At 40.6% G+C, this 12,795-nt stretch overlaps 1 protein-coding gene across 3 annotated transcripts in view; it reads left to right on the forward strand.

Annotated features, from left to right (window-relative positions):
* Window positions 1-12,795, forward strand: part of SYN3 (synapsin III) — a 218,315-nt gene that overhangs the window by 169,172 nt on the left and 36,348 nt on the right. For all 3 annotated transcript variants that reach the window (XR_013231385.1, XM_077339669.1, XM_077339668.1), the window contains exon 7: window positions 8,590-8,652. Coding sequence is in view for 2 of the 3 variants with exons in the window: in XM_077339669.1 (XP_077195784.1) it covers window positions 8,590-8,652 (63 nt within the window). In the remaining variant the exon portion in view is untranslated. The remainder of the gene's footprint in view (window positions 1-8,589; window positions 8,653-12,795) is intronic.

The following is a 12,795-nucleotide window of genomic DNA, read 5'->3' on the forward strand; positions in this document are numbered from 1 at the left end:
TTCCGGTCCTCCTCCTGTATGTACCCAGCACCTACTCATAGTCAACAGCTTTTGTAAAAACAGATTGCATTCCAGGAGAGAACCCTAACAAAACATTTATTTGGCAATGAATGGTCAACTGGTTGTTCCAGTGCATGACCCTGGTATGGTAGTTTTAGTCCCTGACATTTTGCCAGTAGCTGTGGCTGACATCTTCATAGGTATTTGGCCTTTTGACCATCTTGTCATGTCCTACCTCTGAAGATGCCAGCCACGGTTACTGGTGAAACATCCGGGCCTACCAGACCATGGCCACACTGTCCGGAAAACACACAATAACCAGTTGACTCTCTCCATGAAAGCCTTCAAGAGTTCAATGAATGGTCAGTTGTGAATTGGATATTTTAAACAATTTACTACAAATTCATCATCAGCGGATTAATTTTGCTCTTGCAGAATCAAAATCAGAAGACCGTCGTTGGCATACAAAAAAGAAGACAAAATACATCATAAACCATTAATTGTTCAACTATGTTTTCAACAATGATCTGATGGGATCCTGCACATTTTCACTTCCTGTCACCTCCTAGAGCAGGTGTGCTTCTTCTCTTGGTTCTTAAAAAAAATGAGAGTTCATCTGACTATTGCAATGGCATGTAGCTTAATATTAAGAGCAATTTATTTTGCATATAGATAGTCCCAGGTTCAGCCCCTATTTCCAGCATGATCTCAGGTACCAGGAACTGAGAAAAATCTTTCTCCACATACTTGGACAGTTGCTGCCAGTTAGAATAATAAACCAGCAATCCCCAACATAGTTCCTATGGATGCCATAGAGCTACCAACGTGCTCTCTGATGCCTACTTCCGTCTTTCCCAAAGCATGTGTTCCCCAAGGCCAAAAAACCAACCCTGACATTCATCCATCTCTTTGGAGTAGTCAGTACTTCAGAAGAACCCACCTTTCCAGCTGCAGGGAGCTCCCCCACAAAGGAGAACTCTTGGGTTGGAAGCTCCCCAATACCTGGTGATTGGATCCAGACTCCAAAGCAGCTATTTGGCAGTGGTGCCCACACAATGTTCCCCAAATTTCAAAGGTGTTCATAGCTCAACAAGGTTTGGAAACACTGGAATGGACAACACCTAATGCTCCAATCTGGCATAGGGATTGCTTGGTATGTTCAACATATGCCCCAAAATCATGCCTTTTATTTTATAAAAAAAGAAAATGTCATAGTAGTTACAGAAGCAGTTAATACTTTACTAATATATATGGTTGAATAGCATGTTTTATTTAATCAATCTGAAAACATTAACAATATTAGAAATCTGTTTGCTTACTCTAACCTCTTAAGGCATTTCATCATATATCCCACATTGCATATTCTCTAAATAGCTATTTGGTCATAGAGGGTGCATTTATCTTGTTCTGTTTTCATCTGTGAATGATTGCTGTTCAGGCTGATTTTAAAATATATTTCTTCTAGGTCATCAGAAACAATTGCATCTTGTGGGTATGCAAAAAGATCATAAGTTAGCTAAATGGCGCTGTCATAACCAATCATTTCACTAATATAACTTAGAACTGAATTCTAGTATGATTTCCTTGAGATGGGAGCATAAAGTTAACTTCAGTATGGTACCTAGTTGCAGAATGTGAAATGACTTCAGCACCTTGTTCACTTTCCCTGACTGGTGCATCAGAAACAGAGAGAATTATAAACAGGGATGCATTGTGTAGTGGGATGTGCCTGCCAGAAAGGCTAATGTCATTTTAGGCTGCTTTTGTACTTGAGTTCAGTCCAATAATTTCACTCTGCTTCATGCTAGTCAGACCTCATCTGGGGTACTGTGTCCAATTCTAGGTGCCACTCTTTTAAACAGATGAAACTGGCTCAGAACACAGTTGGGGATCTGGAAAATAGTCTAAGAGTAGCGGTCAAGAGCAGTGCTCTCTAATCTGGAGAGCCAGGTTTTGATTCTCCTCCTCCACATGCAGCCATCTGGGTGACCTTGGGCTAATCACAGTCCTGTTACAGCTGTTCTTACAGATTAGTTCTGTCACTCAGGCCCACCTCCCTCATAAGGTGTCTGTTGTGGGGAGAGGAAGGGAAGGTGATTGTAAGCTGCTTTGAGAATCCTTTGGGTAGTCAAAAGCGAGGTATAGAAACCAACTCTTCTTCATTTGAGAGAAGTGAGGATGTTTAATCCAGTAGACACAATGTCGCTTTTCAACTACCTGAATGGCTATGTCGTGGGAGAGGTTACAGGAGGGCAGAATTTGGCTGAACATTAGAAGGAACCTCCTAACCATAAGATCAGTTTGACAATAGAGCCAAAGGATGGGTCAACTCTTCCTCGCCAAGATCTTCAAGCATAGTCTAGAGCAGGGGCAGTCAACCTGTGGTCCTCCAGATGTTCATGGACTACCGTTCCCATGGGCCCCCTGCCAGCGTTTGCTGGCAAGGGGCTCATGGGAATGGTAGTCCATAAACATCTGGAGGACCACAGGTTGACTACCCCTGCTCTAGAGCAGTGATTCTCAACCAGTGGGATACAGAGGATGTTTAGGTGGGATGCAGCGTTTTCATAACAATTGCTAAGAAATCATTCTGCCTCCACCTCTAAACATTGTTAGCAAAAAATAACAAGAAAGAAACATGTATATGTTGCTATTATCATTTTGGGAAAAATAATACCTTTACCATTTCCTCCCTCTACCTATGAGATTTTGCCTTTGTCTCAGGGAAAGCTAAGCACTAACCTGAAGGGAGAAACAGATGTTTTGCTGCCTTGTGGCTGGAGTGGCCCATTCACATTTGTCTCATTTAGTCTGGAGGGGCGAAGTATTGCCTCAGAGATGAAATCAGCTCTGATCCCCGCCTCAGTTTCCAGTAAAAGGAGGGGGGAACCCGCTTTGTGGACAGGGATGACTGATGGAGTGGGTTTAAACAGACCGCAGCCTCTGTGCAGCCTCAGACATGCCCGAGGAAAGAAGGAGACCACTGTGTGCTATTCCCCAAGGAATTTCTCTACTTCCTGCTGCTCTCGATTCCAAGCCAATGTCCTTTTCAATATGAAAACATATTTATTTTAGAGAAAAAATAATAACTCTAGCTAACATAGTGGTTGCAGAGGGAGATGTTTCCCCTGTTTGGTGACTACTTTGACATGCTCTATTTTTGTTATGAATGGAAGAAGAGTTGGGGGGGGGGAGACTCCAGATGTCCCATGTTCCCAGCTGCGATTTAATACTCATGGCACCTTTTTTCTTAGGTTGCTTACGGAGGGAAGAGTTTGTGATGGTCAGGAACATTGAAATAGGATGTCATCAACACACAAACCAGCCCAGTATGGTCAGTGCAGTTGCCCTTGTTGACCTCAGATGGGCTAGGAAGTACTGTGAATATCAGATCTCATTTATGCCATTATATCAATCTCTAGTGTTTTCACTCTTGGAATACTGTGGGTGACTTCACTCACCCTATCTCTGACAGAGAATATGCAGGAAAGGTCAAATAAACTCGTATCTTCACAACTCGCTGTACTTGGTCACTAACATGTAGCAGAAGGATAGGTATAAATCTGCACCTGTAGCACCGTTTGTTCTTCTGATTGTGAGAAAAACAAGGGTGAGCAATGGGTGTGTACACCAGCAGAAAGTCTGGGCTGGGTCCGGACTAAGTGTTCCAATGGCCAAAGGGAAATGTCCTGGCTCCCTCCTCCCACTGTATTGCAATGATCTCCACAAAATGGCACTGGGGGACATAGGAGCTAGAGGAGTGAGACAAGATAGGGAAGGGGAATTGGGTGGAAACTGAAAATTCCATTGGGATCCAACCAAATGATGGTATCATACCATCTTCAATTCTTAAATGTTAAGAATGTCTGTAGCCAAAATTTTAGTGGTAGAGTTGATTTTAGTGTAAGGTGACCAAATTTTAACATTGGTAAAGCGGGACACCATTGACCGGGGGAGTTCTTAATTAAAAATTTGGTCTATATGGAGCAACAAAAAGTTTCATAGAATGCATAGAATGCAAAAATATTATTGTAATATATATATTTTTTAATTTCAACATAACTACAATTTGCCAGGTATCCCCTGATGTCCCTCCAAAAGTGGGACAATCTGGTCACCTTATTTTAGTGGCTGCCCTGAGCCTCTAGGGAAGGGTGGGGTATAAATGTAGAAATAAATAAGTAATAGAATTTTCCTCCATCTTATTCCCTCTGGAAGGTAATGAGGAATTATGCAGCATTAGAGTGGATGCCCTGTTTTACTCTATCCTTTTTAATAACCCTCTTCTGGAGAACAAGCAAAGCAAAATCACATGTTATCTTCAAGCTCAGGAAGACTGGGAAGCAATTGGAAGTCACCCTGCCAGTTTGACCATCAAAAATCCAATATAAGTTCACAAGAGCACACCAAACAATCAGAGGAACACTTAAAAGCACTTCTAAGGGACACACGTTATCTGAAAATAAACCACCATGGCAGGGAGAAAGAACATGAGATGGGGAAGGGAGGAATTAATGCATGTAACCTCCCGGCTTTTTTGCCCATTCTTTTCTTTTTGTCATTAAGTTGCAGTCAATTTATGGCAACCTCATAGGGGCTTCAAGGCGAGAGATGTTTGGTTTGCCATTGCCTGTCATTGCATAGCAACCCTGGACTTCCTGGATGGTCCCCCATCCAAGTACTATCCATGGTTAGTAGTGCTGTGGTTCAGTGGCATAGCATCTGCTTGGCATGCAGAGAGGTTCAATCCCCAGCATCTCCAGTTAAAAGATCTAGCAGTATATAATGTGAAAGACCTCCATCTGAGATCCTGGCGATCTCTCTTCCAGCTTTAGTAGACAATACCAAGGGCCTGATTCAGTACAAGGCAGCTTCAGGTATTCATGTGAGATTGGACTAACCTGGGTTGACTAGGTCAGGGCAACCTCACTGCTGCACCCACCAAAATAAAAGCGTGTTCCCAGCTTGCTTTCCATGGGACAAGCTCCCGCCATGCTCCACCATGTACATTCTACCCAAGAAGCAGTGATACAGTTTTCTGGACTCAGTACAGCTTTTGCAGTTTCTGTATTTAGACAGGTGGCAGCTGGGGATTTATTGGGCCAAACCTGACATCACATGGCCAGCCCTTTGAAATATATGACTTCTTTGCTGTTCATCTGGGTTTGGTTTTTTACAATCCTCCTGGCTTAAAACTCCAACGTAAAGGGGAATAAAACCAGCCTTTTATAGTCACCCAGAACTGGGTCTCATTTGACTATTTAGGGGAAACCCTTGAGTCATATGAAAGCTGGTTTAAATGACAGAATTGTGGGAAAGTCAGAAGGAAGGGCTGAAATGCATTTGTTTAGCCTGGGCCCCACCAGCTGCTACAATAGCAAGCTCTAACCACAGCAAATGCTACAAACAAAAGCCCTTGTGGTCCGCCGTATGTTTTGCATCCAGAAAGCAAGAGACAGAACATGTTATGTTCAAGTCCTTCAGTGCAATGTGGGAACAATAGAGTAGGGTAGGTGTTTGCACTTCTAGTTTATCATGGAACGAAGTGCTTGCAACCAGCTGGAGTAGCATACAATCCCAGGGAGATCTTAATCCCAATAAAACGGGTTCTTAATCTGATCCAGGTATGTACAGAGCTCCTGACTCCTGACACTGAGTCAGATCTGAGTCCATCTAATTTAAATCTGTCTAACAATCGTTGGCAGAGTCTAAATATGCAAAGAGGGGTTAAGCATCAAGCAGTTTAAAATAATAAAATAGCTCTATTAAGAAGAGAAACAAACTTTGTATAGAAAGAGAGGAGAGAGTCCTAACTGTTCTGTTCTGCATCTGTTCTGTCTGTTAAGGAAGCCTGCTACTCTCTTGACCTGTGCCTCCATAGTCAGGGAGAAATCAATGGTCACACCCAAATTCCTGACCTGGGACGCAATGGTAAATTGCGCCCCTGCCAGGGCGGGTAAGCAAGCTTCCTGATCCTGCCCCCTGCCTCCCAGCCACAGGACCTCCATCTTGGAGGGGTTGAGTTTCAGATTAACATTTGAACAGATTAACAGATTAACATCTTTTCTAAATCCATTGACTTCAATAGATTTCAGAGTATAAATCTGGCAAAGATTGCACAGGCAGTATCTCAGATCCTTTTAATCAAAGAGGAAAATACAGATTGTCTTACTTGTATTAGGTTGCCAACTTCCAGGTGGTAAGCAAAATCAAGCTTGGGTCACAAAGCCGATAAAGATTCCCAAAAGAAATTTTCATTTATCTTTATTAGAACATACCAACATCCAAACTATAATACTAAAAACTGTGTCTACATTCTAAAGTGTATATGGGGTAAATATTACTTTGGCAAACCCGACCCATTAAATTGTTCATTGAAGAGCATAAATCAAGGATTCAAATTAAAGTCCTTGATGCCTCCTTAGTAGATCACCCAGAAGACTTAAAGGTGCTACTGGACTCTGATTTTAAATTTGCTGTTCTATTTACTGCAAGACAAGATTTTAAAGAACAGACATCAATAGATTGCTTCTAAGAAAAGAAGCCAGAACAATTTTCAAATTAGGAATTCATTCCAATGTGAGTTTTAATAATGAGCTGGACTGGGCATGCTATCTCTAATGTTTTTCTGAATGATGAAGGTCAGTTGTTTAATGTTTTTCTGAATGGTGAAGGTCAGCTTGATGCTGTTTCATGTCTTACACCCGTTGCAATGTTGATTAACTCTCAGTTCCTATGAAACCGACTATAATTTTCCTTGCCTTGCTTGATGCTTGAACATATTTAAAGAGTGTTTGAGCAAATACCTTACTGCAGCTTGATGGACATGATAAAATGAAGCTATGAATGTTTCTATGTTTAGTCCTTTGTATTTCAAGATGATTGTATAGCTCCTTGTTTATGTTTTCCTTATCCTACAGATAGAAAAATCTTAGTTTTCCAGACAAAGTTCAAACAAGTTTATTTACCAGAAATTGTTTGAAAATGAAGATTTAAGGAGGATCCATTCCCTAGATGATAAAATGTTTTGTTTGAATTGAAGCAGAAGCTATTTGATTACACTAGTAAAATTTCTTATTTACATTTTTTGCTTCGCATGAACACATTATTGTTTAACTTCCAGCTAGTGGCTGGAGATCTCCCACTGATTTCCAGGCAAAAGAGATCAGCTCACCTGGAGAAAATGGCTGTTTTGGAAATTGGACTCCATGACCTTACACCCTATTGAGTCATCACCCCCCCCAATCTCACCCTCCTCAGGCTTTGCTCCCCAAATCACCAGGTGTTTCCTAGCCCAGAGCTGGCCGCCCCACTTAGAATTGACATATGTTGCAGTTGTCCAAGTTTTGCCCAGATTCTGGGTATGCTGCTTGGGCCACTAGTTGTCCTGAATTCCCAACTTTCCTTTTCAAAAACCTGTGTGAATCCTGAGTTACAGGCAAAATGTACAGCAACATTCAGGAGCCACTGCTAGCTGGATCAAAGTTGGCAGAACACCCAAACTTGTTAACATGACCTCAGTTCAGAGATCATATAAAACTTGGGTTTATTTTGACTGTAGTTAGCTAGTCAGTGAATCAGCTTCAGATTTTGGTTCCCAATTTTGATGGACACTAACTCACCATAGTTATTGGAGCAGCCTGCATTCAGGCAACCATAGTTACCATAAATAATTTAATTAAACCATTATGTCTCAGCTGAACAACTGAAACACACCTTTTGGGAGCCTACTCCCCTATGCACTGAAATTCAGAAACAAATGGATACATCTCTGAAGTATGAATACCCTCCTTCTATCCACCCTTTCTTGGGGTACAGAACGTGCATCACACTGAGCATCGGTGATGATGAATATATTGAAATGTCATTATATATGGAACTACAGCAGATGGAGACAACAGCCTTTATCTATATTTAGGTCACACCAGGTTCTTATTCTTGGGAATTGATGGAACGGGACCAATTTCTTTACGTATTTTCAGAGCATAATATGTAAACATTCTGGTTTACCCAATTAAAAATGGTAAGTCGCAATTGCAAGTTAACTCAAACAATGCCACTTTTTTTGGGGGGGGGCGGACATTAGAGGCAAAATTCCCAATGCTCAGGCTGCTCTGGGGGTCTGAGGAGCCTGGCAGTCCATTTGCCAGATGTTGAACCCATGCACGTGCAAGGAAGCAGTCAACAGTTAGGAAAGTACAGTGTAGTGTGATATAAATTATTAAAAAGAGATCCTGTATGTTAGCATATAATATCAACATTGTAATATCAAAAGGTCCTTTGCCAGGATCTTTAATTCTTCAACTCTTCTCTCCACAGTGATGTAATTTTCTTTTAACAGAAATTGCAAATTGCCTCTGGCTTCAGGCTAATTTTCTATCAATGGTGTTTACATAGATCTTCTTCAGACACAAGTTTCTTTATGGTTGGATCACTGAGCTCATATCTGTCCCAAAGATAAGGGCTTAATTATGTCTCATCAACTCAGGAACGTCATAAGACAAAACGCTCCAAAGCATTCAAAGCTAGTCCAGGTTGCGAGTTTATATGGGACTCTGTTCTTTCATGAGCTTTTCTTCTCTCTTTCAGCTCACAACTCCAGCTTTCCCTGTCGTCGTCAAGTTGGGCCATGCTCATGCCGGAATGGGGAAGGTAAGGAAGAGGCAATATTGACAGAAACACAGACACACCCTTCACTCAAATCAATATATAGTCAGTCAAACTTTATTGCACTAGGCCATAGGCCATCACAAGATCAGACCAATATATATGTGCCCTACTCTCAGTCTTGAACAGTGATCATATGAGAAAATGGTCTCAAGTATTTCATGTAGTAAACAGATACCCAGGGAGTCTTCAATTTTCAGTTCTTTAATGAGCAGAATGCTTAAACAACCCCAACATGGTTCACTGTGTAGTTTTATCAAGGGACATCAAATTCTTAAAAATACTCCAAAGTATAATTAATAATTACACAAAAATAATAATCAATAACTATATAACAAGCATTAAAAGGTAACGGTATCCCCTGTGTAAGCACAGGGTCATGTCTGACCCTTGGGGTGAGGCTCTCTAACGTTTTCATGGCAGACTCAATACAAGGTGGTTTGCCAGTGCCTTCCCCAGTCGTTACAGTTTACCCCCCAGCAAGCTGGGTACTCATATTCTTAAACAAATGCCATGAATACATACTCAAATTGTTTTCAACTGGGAACTTCAGTTTAGAAGCTTGCCTTAAGCAGCTGAACATACCCTGCTTAGCGCTCCTGGAAGGAAGTGTGAGGATAAATGGAATCGATAGATGTTACCTACATAAAGGAACATTGGGTTAAGCTCCACGTGCCATCTACCAAATTCAGGAGCTGAAGAAAAGCAACCTGCTTCTCCCAACTTCTCCTTCCTTCTTTCTACAAACATTGTGCCTTCTAGATAGTCAAGCACACGGCTTTGGAATAGGGAGAAAGACTACCCATTCCCAGTCTCAAGGGTCAGGGTTCTCAGCTTTCTGTGGACAGCAGAAAGGCTGCTTGTAGGGACCAAATCACTGATCTGGACTTTTTTCAAAGTAGAACAGATGCTTGACTGTGAAGGCCTCTTTGACTACCTTGAAGTTGTTATCACTCTTGTAGTTCAGGGAAAACATTGGTCAGTGCATTGGTCAGTGCATTGTATGCCAAACAGCTCATGGCCTCTGTGCATCTTTATTTTCCCACCTGCAAAAAGTGGCCTGCACTAGTTGACCCTGTGAATGGAACTCTCCGATTATTTTCTCTTTCCAAACAAAAGACGTTCATTTGTGTTCTGGGATTTTTATAGACAGATAAGCAAAGAGATTCTCTCTCCCCACCCCCCAAACTGGTAGCTTGCCAAAAAAGAAATCCCCAAAACACTGTTTTTTCCCCAAAAGAAACCTGTTTGTTTTTCCCAGAGTCTCCGGGGTTTTTCTCCATTCAATGGATTAGCCACTGCTTTTGATCTGTCAATGTGATGCAGCATTTTGTTCAATGGGACGTCACCTGCATTTTGAGTGAACTTCATATAAACACCTTGGCTCTTGATTAGACATACGGATCTTGGAACAAGTGATATTTATCTGAGGTGTCAAGCACTCATCTCTTGAGGGCATTATCATTTATCCAGAAGCAAACTCTTGTCTCCACAGTAATATGTGTCCAACAGAACAAAATCCATCTACCAAGCCTCCTCTTTGCTCCCACCCACCCATTAAATACAATCATGGACTTAAATCACCCAAATCCTTTCTCTATATGCAAAATTATGCAAAGTTCTGCATTATCAGGGATCTGGAAACAACATTCTCTTCTATCCCTAACAACGGTGTGTTCTCTCATTCATTTCTGGGTCTCTGCCGTGCATACAGAACCTTTTATGGATTCCACAGAAAAGGCTGTGCTCAGTTCCAGGCAGTTACAAGAGCTCTTTGGAATCACAGGAATAAAGAATTTACTAAATAGCAAATAAACCAGACATTAATTGAAGTGGGTAGAATGTTTAACTTTTCCTAGCCCAAAACGGCTGGCCGAACATATTTTTTGTCTTATTAGTGCCGTGATTTTAGAAATGCATATTACTTTATACTGAAAGCAACAAAAAGTATTCAGGCTAAGAATATTGATTTATTTTATATATTTATAGTCCACTTTTCTCACTGAGACATATACATATCTATAAAGCCAAAAGCTCAGAGAAATCCAGAATAAAATAATTTTTTTAAAAAAACAGCCAAAGACCAACTAAAATAACAGAAGGCAACCAGCTTTGGGGAAAGTTTTGCCTTTTCTTTCTTCTATTTCTCATCCAGACATACCGGGATATTTCAGACATTTCAAATTTGTCGAATTTGTTCAAATACCCAATTATAACTTAATACACAAACTGAACAAGTATTATGTTTGACATTTCATTACATTCTTCTGAAATCCAGAAAAGCCTTGGGATTTGTTTTTAAGAGTCCTCATCAGTGTTAAATTCCCAAATGTTTTAAATACAAAAAGAAAAACATTTCAGTTTCCAAATTGGGCAAAAATTAATTACACTCACACAGGAACGTAAGATTAAATTGTTTCAGCTTCTTAAAATATCACTGTTGTTACTGCAAAACAGTTTGTACAACCTTATTTATCTAATGCCAGTAGTGAGCAGAACCAATGGACTTGAATTTGAAATCCATCTGGTCAATACAACCACATCAGAGCAAAGGAGAAATCAGGTGTGCTTATTATCCCTTGCTCTTCAAGCCAAGATTTCCAGCTGGAGTAACCTTTAGGCAGGACAGAATTTTGAGCAGTAGCCATACCCACATTTCCTTTATTGCTGCTCTGTTGCACTTTTTGGCGTGGACATTAACTGTGTACTGTTTATGCTAAAAGGAATTTAGCTTTGCAGTGTGAAGGACATCTATGGTCTACCTTCTGGTTTCATGAGGAGAGGCAGTGGATCAGTTGCAAAGTATTTCCTTGGCAGGCAGAAGATCCCAGGTTCAATCCTTGGCATTGTTGAATGAAAGGATCAGGTAGCAGGTGATAAAACAATACAATTATATTATAAAACCTCATAAAAACCTCTACACAAAATAACAAACAATGGAGGCATAATCAAATTCTCTAACCCTTCTTAAAGCCTTTCTAAACTCAGCCCTGTTGTTCCAGCCAAAGTAAAAAAAAAATACTCAATGAAGCTCCTTAGTTTTTCCTTGGTGAGAATTCACTTTTTTCAAGGAGAGGAAAGATTAAACAACATGTCCATCCATCCTGCCTTCTCTAGGTGTCCTGAACATTAAATAAGGTGAAGGGTGGCTAATTTCTGCCATAATCATCATTGGACTACTCTTATTTCACCATAGATCTATGGCCCAAAGAATGATTGGAGAGACAGATATTGGGGGGGGTGAGAGGCAAAAGTCAATGCTTTAAAAGCATGGCTACAGGATTCTTGATAAGTATTTATCAGCAAAACCTAGAACAGAACTTTCAGTAGTTAATTAAAAAAACTAGAAGCATCAGTGATGTTTTCCCCCTGCCTTCTTATGGATAGAGGAAGGAAGACACTTTTTTAATAAAGAAGAATAAGTGGACACCATTTTCCCCCAGATATTGACTTGCTGTGGATATAAGACACTCACTGTGTGACTATTTGCCAGTTGTGTGGTAAACTGACCCTTGGGTGCCCCAGGAACAGAGCTCAGAGTAACAAATTCCCTTCAACAGGCCCTTCACCCCTCCCTGACCGGAGATCACAGAAAGGAGATAAATGCCAAATATAGAGTGAAGGAAAAGAACAGCTCCCATTTATGGGTTATGTATATTTTTGTTACTCTGATTTTATTTTTAGGCATCTCTAATTAGACCTGTTAAAGAGCTCCCTTCAGATCCATACCAGCCCCAGAACGTCTTGAAAAATACCTTCCTAATTCAATTCATAGATCAAATGGTTTTACAACATTGAAAACTAAAGGCTTGTTGTTCACAATACCATAGTCAACATTATTTTCTTATGCAGGATGTGGGATTTTTGTTGTTGTTATTAAATTTAGCCAAAGAAATAAACAGAGCCAGTGTGCCTTGTTAAAACACCAAAAGTCTTTCAACTCATCACTAGGACTTTTCCAAGGCTGGAAATGAAAACGAATTCAACAAGGTTCTAAAACCCAACATGTCAAACCCTGTTTGCTTTCAAGAGGAAAGGCAAAAAGTAAAAGTCTTTATTTGACAAGGGGCAAATGTTGTCTTTAAAAAACTCAGAGCTTACAATGAAGCATCCTATTCATGTGTGCTC

Source organism: Paroedura picta, chromosome 5, assembly GCF_049243985.1.
Source record: "Paroedura picta isolate Pp20150507F chromosome 5, Ppicta_v3.0, whole genome shotgun sequence".
NCBI lineage: Eukaryota > Metazoa > Chordata > Lepidosauria > Squamata > Gekkonidae > Paroedura > Paroedura picta.